The 26,840-nt window shown below is 45.7% G+C and overlaps 1 protein-coding gene across 2 annotated transcripts; it reads right to left on the bottom strand.

Moving 5' to 3' along the window:
* Window positions 1-206: 206 nt before the first annotated feature.
* Window positions 207-9,498, bottom strand: gstp1 (glutathione S-transferase pi 1). 2 transcript variants are annotated; one of them, XM_033035655.1, is made up of 9 exons: window positions 9,313-9,316; window positions 5,013-5,062; window positions 3,682-3,717; window positions 3,414-3,514; window positions 3,067-3,154; window positions 2,873-2,976; window positions 1,695-1,802; window positions 388-599; window positions 207-302 (listed from the first exon to the last, which is right to left on the bottom strand). In XM_033035655.1, coding segments are annotated over exons 2-8 (627 nt in total). In that variant the 5' UTR covers window positions 5,014-5,062; window positions 9,313-9,316; the 3' UTR covers window positions 207-302; window positions 388-410. The 2 variants fall into 2 exon arrangements, with proteins under 2 accessions (XP_032891546.1, XP_032891547.1); XM_033035656.1 differs by lacking the exons at window positions 5,013-5,062; window positions 9,313-9,316 and adding an exon at window positions 9,387-9,498.
* Window positions 9,499-26,840: the final 17,342 nt, after the last annotated feature.

Genomic DNA, 26,840 nt, shown 5'->3' with positions numbered 1-26,840 from the left:
GCCAGCCAGAGTATTGAGTCTAGAAGTTGGGAGGTCATGTTGCAGTTGTACAAGACGTTGGTGAGGTTGCATTTAGAGTCTTGTGTTCAGTTCTGGTCGCCCTGCTGAAAGTGGCGTCACAGGTAGACTGGGAGTGTTGTGGTGAAGAGGGATCTAGGAGTGCAGGTACACAGTCACACACACACACACACACACACACAGTTAGGTATTGTTCATCTCAAAGTAGATTTTAATAGCTTGTTGTAAGTTAACAATTAATGATATTGAATCTTGAAATTCAAGTTAATTTTCTTCATGTAGGTTGAGAGCAGGGAGCGCTGCGGGAGGAGAGGGGGGAAAGGAGAGGGGAGGGGGAGAGGAAGTGAGGGGAGGGGGGGAGGGGGAGAGGAGGGGGAGGAGGGGAGGGTAGATTACTGTTTGCCGTTTCCATTGATAGGGAGTTTACGATGAGCATCGCTCTGTAAATAAGCTTGCAGATTCGGGCGAGATTTTACCCTCTCGTTATAGGCGGCAATTAAAGGCGTTTTTTTCAGACATCCAGGTGCCAAAATCTCCAGATTGCCCAAAAGGTCAACAAGGTTGTAATCTGCAAAGGAAATCTGTGTGTGTGTGTTTGGGAGACGGGGGTGGGGTGAGAGAGAGAGAGAGAGGGGGGGAGAGGTTAGTTTACAGTCACACAGTGCAGAAACACGCCCATCGGCCCAACTTGCCCACGCCGACCAACATGCCCCATCAACACTAGTCCCACGCCGACCAACATGCCCCATCTACACTAGTCCCACGCCGACCAACATGCCCCTTCTACACTAGTCCCACCTGCCCACGTTTGGCCAATATCCTTCCAAACCTGTCCTATCCATGTACCTGTCCGAGTGTTGTGATTGTCCCTGCCTCAACTAACTCCCCCGGCAGCTCGTTCCATACACCCACCACCCTCTGTGTGGAAAAGGTGCCCCTCAGATTCCTATTAAATCTTTTCCCCCTCGCCTTAAACCTATGTCCTCTGGTCCTCGATTCACCTACTCTGGGCAAGAGACTCTGTGCATCTACCCAATCTATTCCCCTCATGATTTTGTACACCTCTATAAGATCGCGTCTCATCCTCCTGCGCACCAAGGAATAGAGTTGTAGCCTGCTCAACCGCTCCCTGTAGCTCAGGCCCCTCGAGTCCCGGCAACATCCTCATAAATCTTCTCTGCACCCTTTCCAGCTTGACGATATCTTTCCTGTAACTTGGTGTGAGTGTATGTGTGAGGGAGTGTGTGTGAGTGAGTGCGCATGCGTGTGTGTGTGTGTGTGTGCATGTGTGTGTGTGAGTGTATGTGAATGTGTGTGTGAGAGTGTGCAAGAAAGAGTGAGTGTGTGTGTGAGAGAGTGTGTGAGAGAGTGTGTGTGAGAGTGTGTGTGAGACAGAGGGTTTATATATTAGTGAGATGTTTATATATTTCTGTGTGTGCGCGTTTGTGTGTGCATGTTTGTGTGCGCATGTGGGTGTGCATGCATGTGTGCATGCTTGTCTGTGTGTGTGTGTGTGTGTGCATGCTTGTGTACTTGTGTGTTGGTGTGTGGTGTATGTGTGTGTGTGGCTCTGTGTGTGTGCGTTTGTGTGTGCGTGTGGAGTGTGTGTGTGTGTGTGCATGTGAGTGCGTGTGTGTTTGTGCGTGCGTGTGCGTGCGTGTGCGTGTTACACTAACCTGGTCACCGTGTATAAATTTTTGCCCCTTATTGTTATTTTCCAAAATCTTCTCAAACCATTTCAACTCGTCTGGAAGGCTTTTTACAAACTTGTCCTTTCCAGTCTCCTGTGGGAAAATAATTTGGGAATGTTCATTGTGTCCCCCTCCCCTCCCCTCCCGCGTAAGGCTCGGTGGTGGGACCGCAGCTATTTACAATATATATCAATAATTTAGATGAAGGGATTCAAAGTAACATTAGCAAATTTGCAGACAACACAAAGCTGGGTGGCAGTGTGAACTGTGAGGAGGATGCTTTGAGAATGCAGGGTGACTTGGACAGGTTGGGGGAGTGGGCAGATGCATGGCAGATGCAGTTATATGTGGATAAATGTGAGGTTATGCACTTTGGTGGCAAAAACAGGAAGGCAGATTACTATCTAAATGGCGTCAAGTTGGGAGAAGGGGAAGTACAACGGGATCTGGGCGTCCTTGTTCATCAGTCACTGAAAGTAAGCATGCAGGTACAGCAGGCAGTGAAGAAAGCCAATGGCATGTTGGCCATAACGAGAGGAGTTGAGTATAGGAGCAAAGAAGTCCTTCTACAGTTGTACAGGGCCCACACCTGGAGTATTGTGTGCAGTTTTGCTCTCCAAATTTGAGGAAGGACATTCTTGCTATTGAGGGAGTGCAGCGTAGGGTCACCAGGTTAATTCCCGGGATGGCGGGACAGTCATATGCCGAGAGAATGGAGCGGCTGGGCTTGTACACTCTGGAGTTTAGAAGCATGAGAGGAGATCTTATTGAAACATATAAGATTATTAAGGGTTTCGACACGCTAGAGGCAGGAAAAATGTTCCCGATGTTGGGGGAGTCCAGAACCAGGGGCCACAGTTTAAGAATAAGGGGTCGGCCATTTAGAACGGAGACGAGGAAACAGTTTTTCACACAGTTGTGAGTGTGTGGAATTCATTGCCTCAGAAGCCGGTTCTCTGGATACTTTCAAGAGAGAGCTAGATAGGGCTCTTAAAAGATAGTGGAGACAGGGGATATGGGGAGAAGGCAGGAACGGGGTACTGATTGGGGATGATCAGCCATGATCACATTGAATGGCGGTGCTGGCTCGAAGGGCTGATTGGCCTACTCCTGCACATTATGCCTATTGTCTATTGTCCCACAGAGCGACACTCCCTCCTTACGTAATCTTTATAGATCAGAATGACGTATTTTAATCGAAGATCTTCAACTCCATCATTAAACATGTCGATCATTGCCGATTCCTTCAAATTGTTCCCGTATAATCCTGTCAGGGGGAAGACAGAGAGAGGTTTAGAGTTTGGAGATACAGCGTGGAAACAGGTCCTTCGGCCCGTCTATCCCCATTCTTGCTCACCGTACTTGCGGCCAAGATATCGTAAGACGGCGTTGGATTGGAAGAGAACAAAATCTCCATCTTGAAATTTTGGAAGTTGCCCAAAGACCTGAGGACAGAAAGGGCAGACATCGTCAATCTCTCTCTCCCGCCTCTCTCCCATCTCCCTCTTTCCCCGCTCCCTATCTCTCTCCCCCTCTCTATCTCACCCCCTCTCCCACTCTTTCTCTCCCGCCTCTCTCACCCCCCTCTCTCTCCCCTTCTCGCCATCTCTCTCTCTCCCCTCTCTCTCCCCCTCCCTCTCTCCCCCTCCCTCTCTCCCTCCCCTCTCCCAATCCTCCCGCCTCTATCCCACTTTGAAAACTCACACAAGAATCCTTCATTCCAAGCCAATTCTCCGAGGTCACAATTTCTTCGCTCCACGCCTCTCCTTGATCAGCCAGAAGCATTCGCATAGCCGAACATCTCCCTAAAGAGAGGGGGGAGAGAGGGGATAGAGAGAATTGGGAGAGAGGGGGAGGGAGAGATGGGGAGAGAGGGAGGGAGAGAGGGAGGAGAGAGAAAAGTTAGATGATTATTTCCTCTATAATCCTGATCAATTATTGATCTATTATTAAATGGGATTTTTGAACTTACCTCTCACAGGAAAATATGTGATTGTGTATCCTGGCACTGGGGGGGGGTAACGGGACAGAGAGAGAGATGGTTAATTATTGAATCTTTCCATACACACACGCACACACACTGATACACACACGCACACACTGACACACACACACTGACACACACACACTGACACACACACGCACACACTGACACACACACACTGACACACACACACACACACACTGATACACACACGCACACACTGACACACACACACTGACACACAAACACTGACACACACACACACACACAGACACACACACACACACTGACACTCACACACACACTGACACACACACGCACACAGACACACACACACTGACACACACACACTGACACACACACGCACACTGACACACACACACTGACACACGCACACACTGACATACACACGCACACACTGACACACACACTGACACACACCCGCACACACTGACACACACACACTGACACACACACACACTGACACACACACACACACTGAAGCACACACACACACACTGACACACACGCACGCACACACACACACGTACACCCACACGCACGCACGTACGCACGTACACACACGCACACACACACGCACGTACGTACGCACACCACACACGCACACACGCACGTACACGCACGCACACACACGCATGCACGCACACACACGCACATGTACGTACACACACGTACACACACGCACGTACACACACACACGCACATGTACGTACACACACACGCACGTACACACACACACACGCACATGTACGTACACACACACATACGCACATGTATGTACATACACACACACGTACACACACACACACGCACATGTACGTACACACACACACACGTACGCACAGACATACACACACGCGCACGCATGCACACACGCGTACACACATACGTACGTACACACACTTACGTACACACACACGTACGTACACACGTACACAAACACACATGTGTACACACACACGTATGTACACACACACGTACGTACACACACGCACGCACGCACACACGTACACAACACACAGAAACACACACACACGGAAAGGTTTGGAGACACATCCCAAACAAGTTATCAAACTGGTTCTACATGTGTACGTGAAACTATGCTCACGTCTCTCCCCCCTCTTTCCACTCACCCCCTCCCTCTCCCTCTCTCCCTCTCTCTTTCTCTCCCTCTCTCCCCCTCTCTCTGTCCCCTCTTTCTCCCTCTCTTTTCCCCCACTCTCTACCCCTCCCTCTACCGCCCGCTCTCCACCCGCTCTTTCTTCCCTCTTTCACCCACTCTCTCTTCCCACACTCACTATTTTTGTGTAAAGACAGTTGCCGAACAATGGAACAAATCTCTCGCTCTCTGTCCTCGCCGCAGTCTGTTTACTCTTTGATTGGAATTTATACCGCTCCTCCCCCTTGTCAGCCCAGTGCACTTTAGTCACGCAATCCCTCAAAACTCTCCCCGTGACTTCAAGGGAGTGGTTTTACAATGTACTCTCTCCCCCTCTCCCGCAGTCTCTCTCTCCACCTCTGTGTGTGTGTCTCAGTTTCCATCTCTCTCTCTGTCTCTCTCTCTATGCTCACCTCTCCCCTCTTTCTCCCCCTCCCCCTCTCTCTCTCTTTCTCTGTTTCTTCCTTTCTTTCTGTCTCTCCCTCTATCTCTCTTCCTCCATTTTTCTCTCTCCGTGTGTCTCTCTCTCCTACACAGCGAGTCTTAACTTCTGCAATAACCTTTGCAATAGTTTAACAATGCTTCCTGAGAAGCTGGCGCTAAACTGTGAACATTGAATAATCCAAGTTCAAGTAATGCCCCCTGGCCTGCCCCCTCTCTCATCCCTGTGCGCCCCTCCCACACTCTGACACCCACCTATTTCTCCCACTATCTCCCAGTCACCCTGCACCTTTGCCCTCCTTTGTACGCATCTCCCATCAATGTATCCCTCATTTCCCTGTTGATCCCCTCCCTCATCCCTTCTCTTTTTGGTCCCCTAATTTGAGGAAGGACATTCTTGCTATTGAGGGAGTGCAGCGTAGGTTTACAAGGTTAATTCCCGGGATGGTGGGACTGTCATATGCTGAGAGAATGGAGCAGCTGGGCTTGTACACTCTGGAGTTTAGAAGGATGAGAGGTGATCTCATTGAAACATAAGATTGTTAAGGGGTTGAACACGCTAGAGGCAGGAAACATGTTCCCGATGTTGGGGGAGTCCAGAACCAGGGCCACAGTTTAAGAATAAGGAGTAAGCCATTTAGAACGGAGACGAGGAAACACTTTTTCTCACAGAGAGTGGTGAGTCTGTGGAATTCTCTGCCTCAGAGGGCGGTGGAGGCAGGTTCTCTGGATGCTTTCAAGAGAGAGCTAGATAGGGGATATGGGGAGAAGGCAGGAACGGGGTACTGATTGAGGATGATCAGCCATGATCACATTGAATGGTGGTGCTGGCTCGAAGAGTTGAATGGCCTACTCCTGCACCTATTGTCTATTGTCTTGTCCATTTCCACCCACATTTCACTCCTCTCTTTATCTTACACCCTTTGTCTCTTTTTCACCTCTAACTGTTGTCACTAACTCCAGCCAGTGGACGTTGTTTACCCTGATTTTCAGAAAGCCTTTGATAAGGTGCCACACGTGAGGCTGCTATGGAAGATGAGAGTCCACGGTATCAAAGGGCAGATACTAGCATGGATAGCAGATTGGCTGGATGGCCAAAGGCAAGGAGCGGCAATAAACGGGGCTTTTTTCTGGTTGGCTGCCAGTGACTAGTGGAGTTCCGTAGGGGTCGGTGCTGGGGCCGCTACTCTTCACGTTGTATATTAATGATTTGGACGAGGGAATTGTGGCCAAGTTTGTGGATGTTATACGAAAATAGGTGGAAGGGCAGATAGTGTAGAGAAAGCAGGGACTCTGCAGAAGGACGTGGACAGGTTGGGAGAGTGGGCAGAGAAGTGGCAGATGGAATATAGTGTAGCAAAGTGTGGAGTCATGCATTTTGGTAGTAGGAATAAAGGTGTAGACTATTTTCTAAATGGGGAGAGAATCCAGAAATCGGAGGTGCAAAGAAATTTGGGAGTGCTGGTGCAGGATTCCCAAAAAGTTAATCTGAAAGTCGAATCGGTAGTAAAGAAGGCAAACTCACTTTATTTCAAGAGGGCTCGAATACAAAAACAGGGATGTAATGTTGAGGCTCTATAAGGTGCTTGTAAGGACACATTTGGAATATTGTGAGCAATTTTGACATCGTATCCAAGGAAGGATGTGCTGCCCCTGGAGAGGGTCCTAAAGAGGTTTACAAGAATGATCCCAGGAAGGAATGGGTTAATTTATGATGAGTGTTTGATGGCACTGGGCCTGTACTTACTGGAGTTTGGAAGAATGATGGGGAACCTCATTGAAATGTACCGAACCAGTTTCCACTAGTGGGAGAGTCTAGGACTAGAGGTCATAGCCTCAGAATTAAAGGACAGAGATGAGAAGGAGTTTCTTTAGTCATAGGATGGTGAATCTATGGAATTCTTTGCAACAGAAGGATGTGGAGGCCAAGTCAGTGGATATTTTTTAAAGCAGAGATGGATAGATTCTTGATTAGTACGGGTGTCAGAGGTTATGGGGAGAAGGCAGGAGAATGGGGTTAGGAGGGAGAGATAGATCAGCCATGATTGAATGGTGGGGTAGACTTGATGGGCTGAATGGCCTAATTCTGCATTTTATAAATCTGCAATGTGACATCCTGACACTACCCAATAACTCAACCAATGAAAGCAAGTGTGCATGCATCTTCTTTACCAGTCTATCTACTGGTGTGCCACTTTCAGGGTGCTATTGACTTGGACCCAATGATCCATCTGTACATCAGTGCTGTTAAGGGTCTGGTCATTCCCCTTACATTTGATCTCCCAAAGTGCAAACACCTTACACTAGGTTTGGATTAAACTCCATGTGCCATTTCTCCGCCCATTTCTGTAGCTGAACTATATCCAACGTTATACTTTGATAGCCTTCCTCACTGTCCACATCTCCATCAAGTTTAGTGTAATTTGCAAAGTTATTAACTTAATTAGTACGGGTGTCAGAGATTATGGGGAGAAGGCAGGAGAATAGGGATAGGAGGGAGTGGGAGATCAGCCAAAATTGAATGGCGGAGTAGACTTGATGGGGCCAAATGGCCTAATTCTGCTCCTATCACTTACGACCTTAAGAACTCATCTGTATTTGCAACTGCAGATGCTGGTTTAAAATGGAGATAGACACAAAAAGCTGGAGTAACTCAACGGGACAGGTAGCATCTCTGGAGAGAAGCAATGGGTAATGTTTCAGGTCGAGACCCTTAACTGGTAATGTATATAACAATCAACAGAGATCCCAGCATAGATCTCTGCAGAACTCCACAAGTCACAGACGTCCGGTTAGAATGACACTCTACTATCGGTAAGAGAGTTCTGAATCCAAACTATTAAGTCACTTTGGATCCCAAACATCTTAATCTTCTGATTACACACAGAAACACACACACAGAAACACACACACAGAAACACACACACACACAGAAACACACACACAGAAACACACACACACAGAAACACACACACACACAGAAACACACACACACAGAAACACACAAACACACAGAAACACACACAAACACACACACACAGAAACACACACACACAGAAACACACACACACAGAAACACACACACACACAGAAACACACACACACAGAAACACACACACACACAGAAACACACACAGAAACACACACACAGAAACACACAAACACACAGAAACACACACAAACACACACACACAAACACACACACACAGAAACACACACACACAGAAACACACACACACACAGAAACACACACACAGAAACACACACACACAGAAACACACACACACACAGAAACACACACACACACAGAAACACACAAACACACAGAAACACACACAAACACACACACACAGAAACACACACACACAGAAACACACACACACAGAAACACACACACACACAGAAACACACAAACACACAGAAACACACACAAACACACACACACAGAAACACACACACACAGAAACACACACACACACAGAAACACACACACACACAGAAACACACAAACACACAGAAACACACACAAACACACACACACAGAAACACACACACACAGAAACACACACACACAGAAACACACACACACAGAAACACACACACACAGAAACACACACACATACAGAAACACACACACACAGAAACACACACACACAGAAACACACACACACAGAAACACACACACACAGAAACACACACACATACAGAAACACACACACAGAAACACACACACACACAGAAACACACACACACAGAAACACACACACACACAGAAACACACACACACAGAAACACACACACACACGGCAAGGTTTGGAGACACACCCCAAACAAGTTATCAAACTGGTTCTACATGTGTACGTGAAACTATGCTCACGTCTCTCCCCCCTCTTTCCACTCACCCCCTCCCTCTCTCCCTTTCTCTCCCTTTCTCTCCCTCTCTCTTTCTCTCACCCCTCCCCCTCTCTCACTGTCTCCTCTTTCCCCCCACTCTCTACCTCTCTCTCTACCGCCCGCTCTCTCCACCCGCTCTTTCTTCCCTCTTTCACCCCCTCTCTCTTTCCACACTCACTATTTTTGTGTAAAGACAGTTGCCGAACAATGGAACAAATCTCTCTCTCTCTCTCTCTGTCCTCGCCGCAGTCTGTTTACTCTTTGATTGGACTTTATACCGCTCCTCCCCCTTGTCAGCCCAGTGCACTTTAGTCACGCAATCCCTCGAAACGCTCCCCGTGACTTCAAGGGAGTGGTTTTACGTCCTCTCTCCCCCTCTCTCCCTCCCTTCCTCCCTCCCCCTCTCTAGCTGTCTCTCTCTCCACCTCTGTGTGTGTGTGTGTGTCTCAGTTTCCATCTCTCTCTCTGTCTCTCTCTCTATGCTCACCTCTCCCCTCTTTCTCCCCCTCCCCTTCCCCCTCTCTCTCTCTTTCTCTGTTTCTTCCTTTCTTTCTGTCTCTCCCTCTATCTCTCTTCCTCCATTTCTCTCTCTCCGTGTGTCTCTCTCTCCTACACAGTAAGTCTTAACTTCTGCAATAACCTTTGCAATAGTTTAACAATGCTTCCTGAGAAGCTGGTGCTAAACTGTGAACATTGAATAATCCAAGTTCAAGTAATGCCCCCTGGCCTGCCCCCTCTCTCATCCCTGTGCGCCCCTCCCCCAACTCTGACACCCACCTATTTCTCCCACTATCTCCCAGTCACCCTGCACCTTTGCCCTTCTTTGTACGCATCTCCCATCAATGTATCCCTCATTTCCCTGTTGATCCCCTCCCTCATCCCTTCTCTTTTTGGTCCCCTAATTTGAGTAAGGACATTCTTGCTATTGAGGGAGTGCAGCGTAGGTTTACAAGGTTAATTCCCGGGATGGTGGGACTGTCATATGCTGAGAGAATGGAGCAGCTGGGCTTGTACACTCTGGAGTTTAGAAGGATGAGAGGTGATCTCATTGAAACATATAAGATTGTTAAGGGTTTGGACACGCTAGAGGCAGGAAACATGTTCCCGATGTTGGGGGAGTCCAGAACCAGGGGCCACAGTTTAAGAATAAGGAGTAAGCCATTTCGAACAGAAACGAGGAAACACTTTTTCTCACAGAGAGTGGTGAGTCTGTGGAATTCTCTGCCTCAGAGGGCGGTGGAGGCAGGCTCTCTGGATGCTTTCAAGAGAGAGCTAGATAGGGGATATGGGGAGAAGGCAGGAACGGGGTACTGATTGAGGATGATCAGCCATGATCACATTGAATGGTGGTGCTGGCTCGAAGAGTTGAATGGCCTACTCCTGCACCTATTGTCTATTGTCTTGTCCCCTTCCACCCACATTTCACTCCTCTCTTTATCTTACACCCTTTGTCTCTTTTTCACCTCTAACTGTTGTCACTAACTCCAGCCAGTGGACGTTGTTTACCCTGATTTTCAGAAAGCCTTTGATAAGGTGCCACACGTGAGGCTGCTATGGAAGATGAGAGTCCACGGTATCAAAGGGCAGATACTAGCATGGATAGCAGATTGGCTGGATGGCCAAAGGCAAGGAGCGGCAATAAACGGGGCTTTTTTCTGGTTGGCTGCCAGTGACTAGTGGAGTTCCGCAGGGGTCGGTGCTGGGGCCGCTACTCTTCACGTTGTATATTAATGATTTGGACGAGGGAATTGTGGCCAAGTTTGTGGATGGTACGAAAATAGGTGGAGGGGCAGATAGTGTAGAGAAAGCAGGGACTCTGCAGAAGGACGTGGACAGGTTGGGAGAGTGGGCAGAGAAGTGGCAGATGGAATATAGTGTAGCAAAGTGTGGAGTCATGCATTTTGGTAGTAGGAATAAAGGTGTAGACTATTTTCTAAATGGGGAGAGAATCCAGAAATCGGAGGTGCAAAGGGACTTGGGAGTGCTGGTGCAGGATTCCCAAAAAGTTAATCTGAAAGTCGAATCGGTAGTAAAGAAGGCAAACTCACTTTATTTCAAGAGGGCTCAAATACAAAAACAGGGATGTAATGTTGAGGCTCTATAAGGTGCTTGTAAGGACACATTTGGAATATTGTGAGCAATTTTGACATTGTATCCAAGGAAGGATGTGCTGCCTCTGGAGAGGGTCCTAAACAAAGATCATAGAGGAGCAAGATAGACCACTCCTCGAAAAACGCGTAGTATCACGTGTGTGATTGTCGACGCCATTTTATTGAGCATTTTTTTGGGCTTCCCCCACACTGTCATGGCGTCCTCATGTAAATCTCCATCTCACTGCTCTGCTATCAATTGTTCTAATCGTAAATCTAAACGACCAGACCTGTCATTCTTTAGGTTCCCCGATAAAAAAGAAAGGTAAGAAAATATTATTATTATTTTTTGTCGTATATTCTGTGGTGAAAATGTTATTTTCTGTTCTCCCATCAATGGCCATTGGGAAACTAGGTTTGTCGGTACATTAGAAAGTTAGTAGACTTATTTTTAATAGATCTTTACTTACCACTATAATAAAGACAATTTTAACACTTCTGTACGTTTTTGGTTTTGTTCTTGTAAGGGATTGGTCTCCAAAATATGGCCCTCGGGACACATTAGGCCCAGTGACCAGGAGATTTTTCGAGCTCAGATTCAAGTCCGAGAACGCGGCGGCTGTTACCCGTTATATCCCTCGAATTGTCGAGACATCGCAAGCAAAGATCACAAGCCCGCTGTGAAGAAGGGTGCAATCAAATATTATACAACTCTGCTCTATCATCTTTGGGTGCAATGGTGGGCCGGGGGGTTCGGCGGCGGCGGCCGCAATCAAAGATACGAGAGGAGCTCTGCTCTATAATCGTTGGTCGGAATGGGACGGCTGCGCGTTATAATGTGCTATCGTTCCACTCCCTCTCCCCCTTCTCCCTGTCCCCCTTCTCCCTCTCCCCCCTTTTCCCCTTCTCCCTCTCCCCCTTCTCCCTGTCCCCCTGCTCCCTCTCCCCCCTTCTCCCTCTCCCCCCTTCTCCCTCTCCCCCTTCTCCATCTCCCCCCTTTTCCCCTTCTCCCTCTCCCCCTTCTCCCTCTCTTCTCTCGATCTCTCTCTCCCCTCTCTTCTCTCGATCTCTCTCTCCCTCTCTTCTCTCGATCTCTATCTCTCTCCCTCTCTTCTCTCGATCTCCCTCCCTTCCCTCTCTCCCTCCCTTCCCTCTCTCCCTCCCTTACCTCTTCGTGAGAGTTGGCAGCTCTGCTATGCCTTGGGTCCAAAAGAGGATAGAAAGAAAATACTTAATGGTCTTTGTAAGAAGATTTTAATAAGCTCTTCTACATTTAAGGTAAATTGACATATTAGAGGCAAAAAGCATCTTCAATATACAGGTCTCTCCACACAACTGAAAACAATTGCATTTAAGTGATATATCATCCATTGTTCAGGCATGTAGTTATGATCATCTTTTTTCTTATTAGTTAATCCTAAATGATATCTCCTGTAATTTCAGATGTCAACAGTGGGTCCAGAATACTCGTCGACAAGATCTCCTGCACCGAACTGCAGAGTATTTGTCAAATAACTGCCGTCTTATGTACATTGTGTGAAATTGTGATTTGTTAACTGCACAAAACTAATGCAAATGGCGATATATTTATTATTGTATCTACGTTGGACATTTTGCTCTTTGGTGTCAGAACGCGGGGTGGGAGATTGCAACCTTCACGTGGTCCGCCCTGTGTCGACAAATGCAATCAACCCGGTGTGCACAGTCAAATAAGATCAAATAGAACAAGTTGTCCTACAACTTTAGGCTGTGCACGCCATACGCAAGAAGAAGAAGAAGAAGAAGAAGAAGTGTCAGAACGCAGTCTGAAGAAGGCTTCCGACCTGCAACGTCACCTATTCCTTTTCTCCAGAGATGCTGCCTGACCCACTGAGTTACTCCAGCATTTTGTGTCTATCTCTGTTTAGATTGGACTCGTGGGTGGAGATTGCTGCTGGTCTGGTGATCTAGAATGAGGGCCAAAGTCTCAGAATATGGGTAATGATATTTAGTAATGAGACAAGGAGCAGTTTCTTCACTCAAGGGCTGGGAATCTTGGAATTCTTGATCGCGTGAGATGGTGGAAGTCGAGTCCTTGAAAGGAGAGATATTTTTTTTCAAATACGAAAAGGATGAAGGATAATGGAGAGAATGTGGGAATAAGGTGTTGAGGTGCAGGATTAACAATTATCTTACTGATGGTGGTGTGAATTTAGATGGCTTATCCTTGCTTTTATTTCTTACAGAGATACAGCGCGGAAACTGCTGTAGCTTTGGGAGCAACAACAGCAGCAGGAGTTTAGCAAGAGATACGACTGATTGGCTCTAGCCCAAGTGGGAGGAGAGAAGTGAGTCAGTGCTGGGAAAACAGTTGAAAACTGAGGAATTTGGTTTGTAAATTGGTAAATCAGGCAATTTATCAGTCAATTTAAGCAAGACCGCTCTTAGCGAGCGGCAGTGAGTGAGCGGCCTTGTGAGGGAAGTGCCCTGTGAGTAAAGTGTGAGTCTTTGGCTCGAGAGTCTTCGGCGAGGAGGCTGAGGAGAGGAGACTACGCAAAACACTGCAGAGGGAGAGACGAAAGAAGGAGATGTCAGGCAAGCTGATTCAGTGTGATGCTTGCAGTATGTGGGAGGTCAAGGACACCGCTGGTGCCTCTGGCTGCTACAAATGCGAAAAGTGCATCCAGGTAGAGCTCCTGAAGGGCCGTGTTGGGGAACTGGAGAAGCAAGTGGATGACCTCCGGTTCGTCCGAGAAACGGAGTCGTTCCTCGACAAGTCCTACAGTACGATTGTTACACCTAAGGTACTGGAAGAGAGAAGGTGGGAGACAGTGAGAACGGGAGGGAAGCATGGAATGCCAACGTCCCCGGGTGTTGTACCTCTTGTGAACAGGTTCACCCACTTAGAAGCTGTCGGGACAGAAGAGGTGTTTACACTGGGCGGCGGACTGGCTTGTGATGCGAATAGGGCTGTTGAGCCGAAACCAAAAAGGCCTAAGGCAGGAAACGCCATTGTAGTAGGAGACTCCATTGTGAGAGGTACGGACAGGGGTTTCTGCGGCAACAGACGGGATGCGAGGATGGTGTGCTGCCTTCCTGGTGCCAGGATCCAGGATGTCACGGACAGAGTGCAGAAAATCCTCAAGGGCGAAGGTGAACATCCGGAAGTGGTAGTGCATGTCGGCACAAACGATGTCGGAAAGAAGGGGATGAATATTCTGCAGCGTGACTTTAGAGAGCTCGGAAAAATGCTGAAAAGCAGGAACTCCAGGGTTGTTATCTCCGGTTTGCTTCCAGTTCCTCGTGCTGGCGAGAGCAGGAACAGGGAGATACGGGACCTGAACGTGTGGCTGAGGAACTGGTGCACGGGGCAGGGATTTAGATTCTTAGATCACTGGGATCTGTTTTGGGGTAAGGGTGAACTGTACAAAAGGGACGGATGACATCTTAACAGGTGTGGGACCAGCATTCTGGCAGGCAGGTTTGCCACTGCTACACGGGTGGTTTTAAACTGAATAAGGGGGGTGGGGTGTCGAATGGGCTAGTGGAGGATGGAGTTAAAGGGAAAGGGTTTCTTAAATGTGTGAGCGTAGAGACAGAGGGGTGTAAAATGAGGGTAGAAGCAATAGGTAGCAAGGTGAAAAGTAAAAGTGGCAGGCCGGAACATCCAGGGCAAAAATCAAAAAGGGCCACTTTTCAACAAAATTGTATAAGGGGTAAGAGTGTTGTAAAAACAAGCCTGAAGGCTTTGTGTCTCAATGCAAGGAGCATTCGTAATAAGGTGGATGAGTTGAATGTGCAGATAGCTATTAATGACTATGATATAGTTGGGATCACGGAGACATGGCTCCAGGGTGACCAAGGCTGGGAGCTGAAAATCCAGGGATATTCAATATTCAGGAGGGATAGAGAGAAAGGAAAAGGAGGTGGGGTAGCGTTGCTGATTAGAGAGGAGATTAACGCAATGGAAAGGAAGGACATTAGTTTGCAGGATGTGGAATCGGTATGGGTAGAGCTGCGAAACACTAAGGGGCAGAAAACGCTGGTGGGTGTTGTGTACAGGCCACCTAACAGTAGTAGTGAAGTTGGAGATGGTATCAAACAGGAAATTAGAAATGCGTGCGACAAAGGCAAAACCGTTATAATGGGTGACTTCAATCTACATATAGATTGGGTGAATCAAATTGGCAGGGGTGCTGAGGAAGAGGATTTTTTGGAATGTATGCGGGATAGTTATCTAAATCAACATGTAGAGGAACCAACGAGAGAGCAGGCTGTTTTAGACTGGGTATTGAGTAATGAGGAAGGGTTAGTTAGCAGTCTTGTTGTACGTGCCCCCTTGGGCAAGAGTGACCATAATATGGTTGAGTTCTTCATTAGGATGGAGAGTGACATTGTTAATTCAGAAACAATGGTTCTGAACTTAAAGAAAGGTAACTTTGAGGGTATGAGACGTGAATTGGCCAAGATTGACTGGCAATTAATTCTAAAAGGGTTGACGGTGGATATGCAATGGAAGACATTTAAAGACTGCATGGATGAACTACAAAAATTGTTCATCCCAGTTTGGCAAAAGAATAAATCAGGGAAGGTAGTGCATCCGTGGATAACAAGGAAAATCAGGGATAGTATCAAAGCGAAGGATGATGCATACAAATTAGCCAGAAAAAGCAGCATACCGGAGGACTGGGAGAAATTCAGAGACCAGCAGAGGAGGACAAAGGGCTTAATTAGGAAAGGAAAAATAGATTATGAAAGAAAACTGGCAGGGAACATAAAAACTGACTGCAAAAGTTTTTATAGATATGTGAAAAGAAAGAGATTAGTTAAAACAAATGTAGGTCCCTTGCAGTCAGAAACAGGTGAGTTGATCATGGGGAACAAGGATATGGCGGACCAATTGAATAACTACTTTGGTTCCGTCTTCACTAAGGAAGACATAAATAATCTGCCGGAAATAGCAGGGGACCGCGGGTCAAAGGAGTTGGAGGAATTGAGTGAAATCCAGGTTAGCCGGGAAGTGGTGTTGGGTAAATTGAATGGATTAAAGGCCGATAAATCCCCAGGGCCAGATAGGCTGCATCCCAGAGTACTTAAGGAAGTAGCTCCAGAAATAGTGGATGCATTAGTAATAATCTTTCAAAACTCTTTAGATTCTGGAGTAGTTCCTGAGGATTGGCGGGTAGCAAACGTAACCCCACTTTTTAAGAAGGGAGGGAGAGAGAAAATGGGGAATTACAGACCAGTTAGTCTAACATCGGTAGTGGGGAAACTGCTAGAGTCAGTTATTAAAGATGGGATAGCAGCACATTTGGAAAGTGGTGAAATCATTGGACAAAGTCAGCATGGATTTACAAAAGGTAAATCTTGTCTGACGAATCTTATAGCATTTTTCGAGGATGTAACTAGTAGCGTGGATAGGGGAGAACCAGTGGATGTGGTGTATCTGGACTTCCAGAAGGCTTTCGACAAGGTCCCACATAAGAGATTAGTTTACAAACTTAAAGCACACGGCATTGGGGGTTCAGTATTGATGTGGATAGAGAACTGGCTGGCAAACAGGAAGCAAAGAGTAGGAGTAAACGGGTCCTTTTCACAATGGCAGGCAGTGACTAGTGGGGTACCGCAAGGCTCAGTGCTGGGACTCCAGCTATTTACAATATATATTAATGATCTGGATGAGGGAATTGAAGGCAATATCTCCAAGTTTGCGGATGACACTAAGCTGGGGGGCAGTGTTAGCTGTGAGGAGGATGCTTGGAGACTGCAAGGTGACTTGGATAGGCTGGGTGAGTGGGCAAATGTTTGGCAGATGCAGTATAATGTGGATAAATGTGAGGTTATCCATTTTGGTGGCAAAAACAGGAAAGCAGACTATTATCTAAATGGTGGCCGACTAGGAAAAGGGGAGATGCAGCGAGACCTGGGTGTCATGGTACACCAGTCATTGAAAGTGGGCATGCAGGTGCAGCAGGCAGTGAAGAAAGCGAATGGTATGTTAGCTTTCATAGCAAAAGGATTTGAGTACAGGAGCAGGGAGGTTCTACTGCAGTTGTACAGGGTCTTGGTGAGACCACACCTGGAGTATTGCGTACAGTTTTGGTCTCCAAATCTGAGGAAGGACATTATTGCCATAGAGGGAGTGCAGAGAAGGTTCACCAGACTGATTCCTGGGATGTCAGGACTGTCTTATGAAGAAAGACTGGATAGACTTGGTTTATACTCTCTAGAATTTAGGAGATTGAGAGGGGATCTTATAGAAACTTACAAAATTCTTAAGGGGTTGGACAGGCTAGATGCAGGAAGATTGCTCCCGATGTTGGGGAAGTCCAGGACAAGGGGTCACAGCTTAAGGATAAGGGGGAAATCCTTTAAAACCGAGATGAGAAGAACTTTTTTCACACAGAGAGTGGTGAATCTCTGGAACTCCCTGCCACAGAGGGTAGTCGAGGCCAGTTCATTGGCTATATTTAAGAGGGAGTTAGATGTGGCCCTTGTGGCTAAGGGGATCAGAGGGTATGGAGAGAAGGCAGGTACGGGATACTGAGTTGGATGATCAGCCATGATCATATTGAATGGCGGTGCAGGCTCGAAGGGCCGAATGACCTACTCCTGCACCTAATTTCTATGTTTCTATGTCTATGTTTCTATGAAACAGGCCCTTTGGCCCACCGCGTCCGCTTTGACCAGCGATCCCCGCACACTAACACCATCCTACACACACTAGGGACAATTTACACTTATACCAAGCCTACAAACCTGTAGGTCTTTGGAGTGTGGGAGGAAACCGAAGATCTCGGAGAACACCCATTCAGTCATGGAGAGAACCTACGAACTCCGTACAGACAGCACTCACTGTAAGGCAGCAACTTTACCGCAGCACCACCATGCCGCCCTTAATCCACTAGGGCACTAGGTTACAATAAACTTCCTACATATTCCAGGAATGCATCTCATAAAAATGGGAGAGGTTTAAATGCATTGTAAAATCTGCTGTCAGTTTCCTAGATCGGTATTGCTCTAATGGCCTCTTTGTATCATTTTCTTTGATTTAAACCATCCATTGTTCTGCATTTAGATTTTATTTTTTCCCCTGTGGATCACAAGGCACTGTTTGTTTCTGGGGTGACTCTAATCTCCAGCGTAATTAGACAAGACAGCCAAGAGGGCAAACACAGGCAGTTCAGAGCTGCTGCCTGTATCGCATGAGAGAACAAGAATGAGACCAACTTGTTTTTTGCAGATCATCAACCCCTGACTGATGTTATCAATGCCGATGGTGACTCAAGGAGACTCAACCAGGTGGTGGTTTACAAAGGTCCATGCCCATTGTTCCTCATGGCATACCACCAGCCTCAACAGATCACCTAGTCATAGAGTCTCACAGCTTAGAAGCAGGCCCTTCAGCTCAACTTGCCCACGCTGGCCAACATGTCCCATCTACACTAGTCCCACATGCCTGCATTTGGCCCATACCCCTCTAAACCTGTCCTAACCATCAAATAACCTAACAGAACTGTCATATGAGGAAAGATTTAAAAGTCTAGGCTTGTATTCACTGGAGTTTAGAAGGATGAGGGGGCATCTTATCATATTGTTTACAGTGTACTATGTTTACAGATTCTGTTGTGCTGCTGAAAGTAAGAATTTAATTGTTCTATCTGGGACAAGCTAGATGCAGGAAATTGTTCTACATGACAATAAAACACTTTTGTTAGATGCAAGGGGATCTTATAGAAACATATAAATGAATAAAAGGACTGAACAAGCTAGATACAGGAAAAATGTTCCCAATGTTGGGCGAGTCCAGAACCAGGGGCCACAGTCTTAGAACAAAGGGGAGGCCATTTAAGACTGAGGTGAGAGAAAAACTTTTTCACCCAGAGAGTTGTGAATTTGTGGAATTCCCTGCCACAGAGAGCAGTGGAGGCCAAATCACTGGGTGGATTTAAGAGAGAGTTAGATAGATCTCTAGGGGCTAGTGGAATCAAGGGATATGGGGAGAAGGCAGGCACGGGTTATCGATTGGGGCTGATCAGCCATGATCACAATGAATGGCGGTGCTGGCTCGAAGGGCCAAATGGCCTCCTCCTGCACCTATTTTCTATGTTTCTAGAACACTCATCCAGCAATCCTCGAGCCCACCAGCTCATCCCGTAGTCAATTCATCAGCTTTTCCATAAGAACTTCCATCAGTTCTTCCAAAAGAATGACAATCAGACAATCTCGATTACCCTCAGCCCATCAAGCAGCCCCTTAATTCACCCAGAAGTCTGAACTATTGAATGCTCACTGCATCTCTTTCCATGTCGGCAAGTTAATATCCAGCTGCATGAACCATGTGAAAAGGGAATAAATAGATGCATGTGGTGCAGTGATTTGTGCAGCACTATAGGCCTGGAGACCAAGAGGAGTTCACCATTGAACGGAGTTTGAACGGGGGGCTTGAGGCCCCCGACCGAGGAAGAACAAAAGGAAGGGACTTGAACTTTATTTCGCCTTCCATCACAGTGAGGAATGTGTAGGAGTCACTGTGGTGAATGTCCGTATTAAAATGTGTTTTTGAGTGCTGTTGCTTTTAATTGTATGACTGACCTTGCCAATGAAATTCCTCGTATGTTGCAAAACATGGCAAATAAAATCTGATTATGATTCTGAAAAGCCTTTCCCTTCCATACTCTTTCCTCTCTTTGATCTTTTTGCAGTTGACTGCCTTTCTGTACTTGTTGCAAGAGATTGTCGCGGCATTCAGCATCCTCGGAGAATGTAGAATTAAAGGCTGGCAATGCCAGTTTTAAAGATGGTTATTTGCCTCAAGATTAGATTATTGTATCTCCAGAACCTCCCCAGAGGCTCTGGGAGACACAAGGTTCAAGAAGGAACACAAAAAGCCTAATTAGGAAGAATATTAAGAGTAAGATTTTCAATTAAAATACTGTAATTGATGGAACCTTGCCTTTAAATTGGTTCTTGGATGAAACCCTGATGGTTCTCACATTGTCTCTTTAAATTTACTCTCCTTTTCACACTTGCATTAAAACACACAGCCACCGCCATTCACAGTGATACTGCCTGGCAGTCTCATAATTACAGTCAACACAGCCACCTTGACAGCCACACAAAATGATGTAAATAAAAATTGTTTTCCTTGTTTAAGAAGTTCAATTTACAATTATTTGAAATTGTGGGGGTTGGTACAAAATACTGCTGACCCACAAATGTGTTGCTATGAGATATTCACATTTATAAAATCCATGTCTCAAAAAAAGCAAGAAGGTGCCCATGTTATTTGATGAATTTAAATATGTAGGTATGTATGCATTAGTTTTGCTCCTAATTCCCTTTTCCAAATCATTAATATATATGGTAAACAGTTGCGGCCCCAACACCAAGCCTTGCGGCAAAAAAATCCAGAAGATCAGTCAAACATGATTTCCCTTTCATAAATCCATGTTGACTTGGACTAATTCTTTTACTGCTATCCAAATGCCCCATTATTACATCTTTAATAATTGACTCCAGCATCTTTCACACCACCAAATTCGGGCTAACTGGTCTGTAATTCCCCGTTTTCTCTCACGCTCCTTTCTTGAAAAGTGGGATAGCATTAGCTATCCTCCAATCCACAGGAACTGATCGTAAATCTATTGATCGTTGGAAAATGATCATGTGTATAAATATATATGTATGTGTATATATGCATGTATGTGTATATATATGCATGTATATGTATATGTGTGTATATATGTATGTATATATATGTTTATATATGTGTGCATGTATGCATATAAATGTATCCATATGTATGTGTGCATTTGTATGTGTATACGTATGTATGTATGTGTATATATATGTATGTGTATAAATATATATATATGCATATATTTATTATTACTATATAATTATATATATAATTGCCTTTATGGTTTATGTATATCATCTTACAAGACAAATGAATTAATAGTGATTATTTAAATCAAATTTGCTTCTGATCCATGAGAATAAACTTTATTATCTCTAACTTGCCTCTCACACACACACACATTCATATAAATATATAAAATATATATACGTTAAATTTAATTTTGTGCAGTGTGTGTTAAAGGGAAACTGCACAATACAATGCAAGGGAAACTACGCAAAGGAGGGGGCTGTTCCCACTACAAGATACTCGAGGATCTTTGCTTTGGATCAAAGATTATAGAGGAGCTCTATAATCTTTGCTTTGGATCACAGCGGGTGGCATACCGGAAGTCGCGTGTCGCTTAAAGAAATGGCGGCCGTGACGTTCCGTCACGTACTACACGTCAGTCCATTGGATTTCGGAGGAGTGGTCTATCTTGCTCCTCTATGATCTTTGGTCCTAAAGAGGTTTACAAGAATGATCCCAGGAAGGAATGGGTTAATTTATGATGAGTGTTTGATGGCACTGGGCCTGTACTCGCTGGAGTTTGGAAGAATGATGGGGAACCTCATTGAAATGTACCGAACCAGTTTCCACTAGTGGGAGAGTCTAGGACTAGAGGTCATAGCCTCAGAATTAAAGGACGGAGATGAGAAGGAGTTTCTTTAGTCATAGGATGGTGAATCTATGGAATTCTTTGCAACAGAAGGATGTGGGGGCCAAGTCAGTGGATATTTTTTAAAGCAGAGATGGATAGATTCTTGATTAGTACGGGTGTCAGAGGTTATGGGGAGAAGGCAGGAGAATGGGGTTAGGAGGGAGAGATAGATCAGCCATGATTGAATGGTGGGGTAGACATGATGGGCTGAATGGCCTAATTCTGCGTTTTATAAATCTGCAATGTGACTTCCTGACACTTCTCAATAACTCAACCGATGAAAGCAAGTGTGCATGCATCTTCTTTACCAGTCTATCTACTGGTGTGCCACTTTCAGGGTGCTATTGACTTGGACCCAATGATCCATCTGTACATCAGTGTTGTTAAGGGTCTGGCCATTCCCCTTACATTTGATCTCCCAAAGTGCAAACACCTTACACTAGGTTTGGATTAAACTCCATGTGCCATTTCTCCGCCCATTTCTGTAGCTGAACTATATCCAACTTTATACTTTGATAGCCTTCCTCACTGTCCACATCTCCATCAAGTTTAGTGTAATTTGCAAAGTTATTAACTTAATTAGTACGGGTGTCGGAGATTATGGGGAGAACGCAGGAGAATAGGGTTAGAAGGGAGTGGGAGATCAGCCAAAATTGAATGGCGGAGTGGACTTGATGGGGCCAAATGGCCTAATTCTGCTCCTATCACTTACGACCTTAAGAACTCATCTGTATTTGCGACTGCAGATGCTGGTTTAAAATGGAGATAGACACAAAAAGCTGGAGTAACTCAACGGGACAGGTAGCATCTCTGGAGAGAAGCAATGGGTAAGTTTGGATTCATTGCCCCTAGAAGCAATGAATCCAAACTATTAAGTCACATTGGATCCCAAACATCTTAATCTTCTGATTCAGCCTACCATGAAGAACTTCATCAAATACTTTACTAAAATCTATGTAGAAACATCCACTGGCCTACCCACCACAGAAATCACGATTTAGTTAGTATGACATGACCAGCCGTGGACAAAGCCACGCGGACTGACCTTCATTAGCCCATTCCCTTCCATATGCAAGTAAATCCTATCCAGAACAATCCTCTCCAATGGTGTCTCTACCACTGAGGTGAGACTCACAGCCTTATAATTCCCTGGATCAGCCCTACATCACTTGAACAAAGGACCAATGCTGGCCACTCTCCAGTCTATTGAGACCTTGTCTGCGGCTCAAGAGGATACAAAGCTCTTCGTTAAGGCTCCTGCAATCTCCCAGCTTGCCTCTCTCAATAACCTGGAATAGATCTCATCAGGCCCTGTGATTTATCCACTTTAAATTATCCTCCTTTTGTGGCAGTGCAGCAGTGCAGCGGTAGAGACCCAGGATCGATCCTGACCTCGGGTGCTGTCTGTGTGGAGTTTGCACGCTCTCCCTGTGACCACGTGGGTTTCCTCCAACATCCCAAAGATGCACACAGGTTAAAACTACAGGGTCTCTGTAAATTGCCCCTAGTATGTAGTGGAATAACTAGTGTGAATGGGTGATCAATGATCTGTGCGGACTCAGTGGGCTGAAGGGCCTGTTTCCATGCTGTATCTGATGCTCTTAAAGAGACCCAACACCACCTATTTCTTAATTTCAAATCGCCTCACAATATTTCTGTGCCCACTCTGATCTCACAGTCTTCCATGTCCTTCTCTTTGGTGAATGCAGATGCAAAGTTCTCATTTATTTTCTTGCCCATATCCTCTGACCTCCTGCATGACTACCAGGGCCAGAACTTGGAAGCTGAGTGCAGCAGTCAGATGATGCTTGCATCTGGTCACATTCAGAGGCCGAACTCCAAGCCATTGACAGCATACACTGCAACATGCAAGTGGGTGCACCTTGTACTCAACGCCTGTGGGAAAAGATTCTCCATCAACATGAACCTGCAGCACAGTGTTGCTCTCTGTCAATGAAGGGTCTACGACAAGACTCCAGAACATTTGACCCAGCACCCATATCTTGGGAGCAACAATTCGGGTAAGATACTGATAATATCATTTACCACTGCCTTGGAAGCACCAACACAGCCTGCCAGAAAATTCATAGTCACCCCACAGCAGTAATCTATGAGGAGCCCCATCCCAACCTATTTTCCTCTCAGGACAATGATCTGCAGTGAGCATCAGAAGACACTAGGGGGAAAAAAACACATCAAGGCCCTCTCGCAGCCCAATGTCCCTGGTCATGAGGTCCGAATTAAACTCAATCTGATCAGCTTCATTGGGAAGGCCACATCATTTACATGCTGAACACCAGACTTCTGAAGCAGACACTGCATCCCAAACCCTCTTATGAAGGGTGAATAGGGTACAATCAGAGGAGAAAGAGAGTGTTTGCAAACGTTTTGAGATGGTGAATGGAGCAATTTGTTTGAGACGGAATTCCTGATTTTATAACTGAAAATTTGCCCGTGACAGTGAAGATGAGAATCCTTGCTACTTTGATTTCCAACCTTGGTTTTACTCAATATTCTGAAAATCAATCAAATTTCATAAATGAAAACCGAGGAACCAATTTTTAGCCAAGATTGCCATCTACTGATTGACTCAGGTGCAAATGTAATTTTCACAGTGCTTGGTTCCATACATTTTGATCCTTCATCTAGAGATGAATTTGCCTTCTGCAATGTACAATTATAGTCAGAAGAATAATTATGTGAAACATTTACAAAGTACAGATGCAGCTAACTGCAATAACTGTATAAGTACTTTAAGCTCTGTTCAGTTTAGTTTATTGTCACGTGTACCAAGGTACAGTGAAAAGCTTTTGTTGCGTGCTAACCAGTCAACAGAAAGACAATACATGATTACAATTGATTCATTTACGGTGTATAGATACATGATAACGGAATAATGTTGAGTGCAAAGTCCAATCAAGGATAGTCTGAGGGTCATCAAGCTAGTAACAAGAGGATTTCAGTATAGGAGTAAAGAGGTTCTTCTGCAGTTGTATAGGGCTCTGGTGAGACCACATCTAGAGTATTGTGTACAGTTTTGGTCTCCTAATTTGAGGAAGGACATCCTTGTGATTGAGGCAGTGCAGCGTAGGTTCACGAGATTGATCCCTGGGATGGCGGGACTGGCATATGAGGAAAGATTGAAAAGACTACGCTTGTATTCACTGGACTCTAGAAGGATGAGGGGGATTATTATAGAAAAATATAAAATTATAAAAGGACTGGACAAGCTAGATGCAGGAAAAATGTTCCCAATGTTGGGCGAGTCCAGAACCAGGGGCCAGTCTTAGAATAAAGGGGAGGTCATTTAAGACTGAGGTGAGAAAACACTTTTTCACCCAGAGTTGTGAATTTATGGAATTCCCTGCCACAGAGGGCAGTGGAGGCCAAGTCACTGGATGGATTTAAGAGAGAGTTAGATAGAGCTCTAGGGGCTAGTGGAGTCAAGGGATATGGGGAGAAGGCAGGCACGGGTTATTGATAGGGGACAATCAGCCATGATCACAATGAATGGTGGTGCAGGCTCGAAGGGCTGAATGGCCTCCTGCACCTATTTTCTATGTTTCTATGCAGTGGTTCAGCACTGCTCTCTGGTTGTGATGATTCAGTTGCCTGATAACTGCTGGGAAGAAACCATCCCTGAATCTAGAGGTGTGCGCTTTCACACTTCTATACTTTTTGCCTGATGGGAGAGGGGAGAAGAGGAAATAGCCAGGGTGTGACTCGTCCTTGATTATGCTGCTGGCCTTGCTGAGCCAGCGTGAGGTATAAATGGAGTCAATGGAAGGGAGGTTGGGTTGTGTGATGGTCTGGGCTGCGTCCACAATTCGTAGCAATTTCTTGTTGTCTTGGATGGAGCTGTTCCCAAACCAAGCTGTGATGCACCCTGGTAAAATGCTTTCTATGTGTACCTGTAGAAGTTGGTGAGAGTTGTAGGGCTTCCTAAGCCTTGTAAGGAAGCTGGGGCAGTCCAATTCTTCTCCGCCTCATTACAGACATTGGACTTTATCTCTGGACCTGGTGCATTATAATGCTGAGAACTATATTTTGCATTCTGCATTGTTTCCTTTTTTCTAGCTATTGCATTTGAGTTTAGCTTGATTGTAGAGTCCACCCTTGTTATTAACGAACTACCTCTTTTTAACGAATTTCCATTATAGCGGACAAAATCTTTTGTAACCGAGGCGTCCGTTCGTATCAGGAACAAAGGGCCGAGTTTGTTGTTTCATTGTTTTCCTGCCCGCTACGGTGGTTGATGTGAACCTTGACTCAGTCTGTATGTATCACCACACAGTATAAACTTGTTTAGTGTTTACCCACTTTTTTTGATTGAAATTATCATTGCAGTGATTGACCATAGCTTCCAGAGAGTGATGGTATAAAATGAAAGCATGTCGGCCTAAGTGTTTGCCAGAAACTAGTGCTAATAAAGAAGTTAGAGGCTGGTGCTAAGGTGGCGTGTGTATGTGTAGAATATGGTGAGAAAAAACAAATTGTGTCAGACATATGAAAAGGAAAGGACAAGCTTACTGCATTTTCATTAAAGTTCTGTTGGTGGAAGGAATCATGAGAGAGTTGAGCAAGATAAAAATCGAAGATGCCGTCTACAAGTGGTACACACAAGAAAATTCCTGCGGTGTAAACATCCATGATGTAGAAATTGAAAATTCAGCAGGCAAACTAGCTAGGCATTTGGGAGTGGAGAAGTTTGAGGCTAGTTCCAGGCGGCTATGGCATATGCGCAGCAGTGGAGTACAGCACCAGAGACCAGAGTTGTCTCGTCTATGGGTGCTGTCCACATGGAGTTTGTACAATCTCCCTATGACTGCGTGTGTTTTCTCCGGGTGCACCCGTTTCCTCCCATACTCCAAGACATACCAGTTTGTAGGTTAGTTGGCTTTGATAAAATTGTCCCTAGTGTGTGGATAGTGTTAGTGTGCTGGGTGATCTCAGGTGGGCTGAAGGGCCTGTTTGTACCTCTAAAGTCGAAAGGTAATACTC

Source organism: Amblyraja radiata, chromosome 17, assembly GCF_010909765.2.
Source record: "Amblyraja radiata isolate CabotCenter1 chromosome 17, sAmbRad1.1.pri, whole genome shotgun sequence".
In the NCBI taxonomy this organism is placed as follows: domain Eukaryota; kingdom Metazoa; phylum Chordata; class Chondrichthyes; order Rajiformes; family Rajidae; genus Amblyraja; species Amblyraja radiata.
This window is presented reverse-complemented; position numbering and strand designations above follow the sequence as displayed.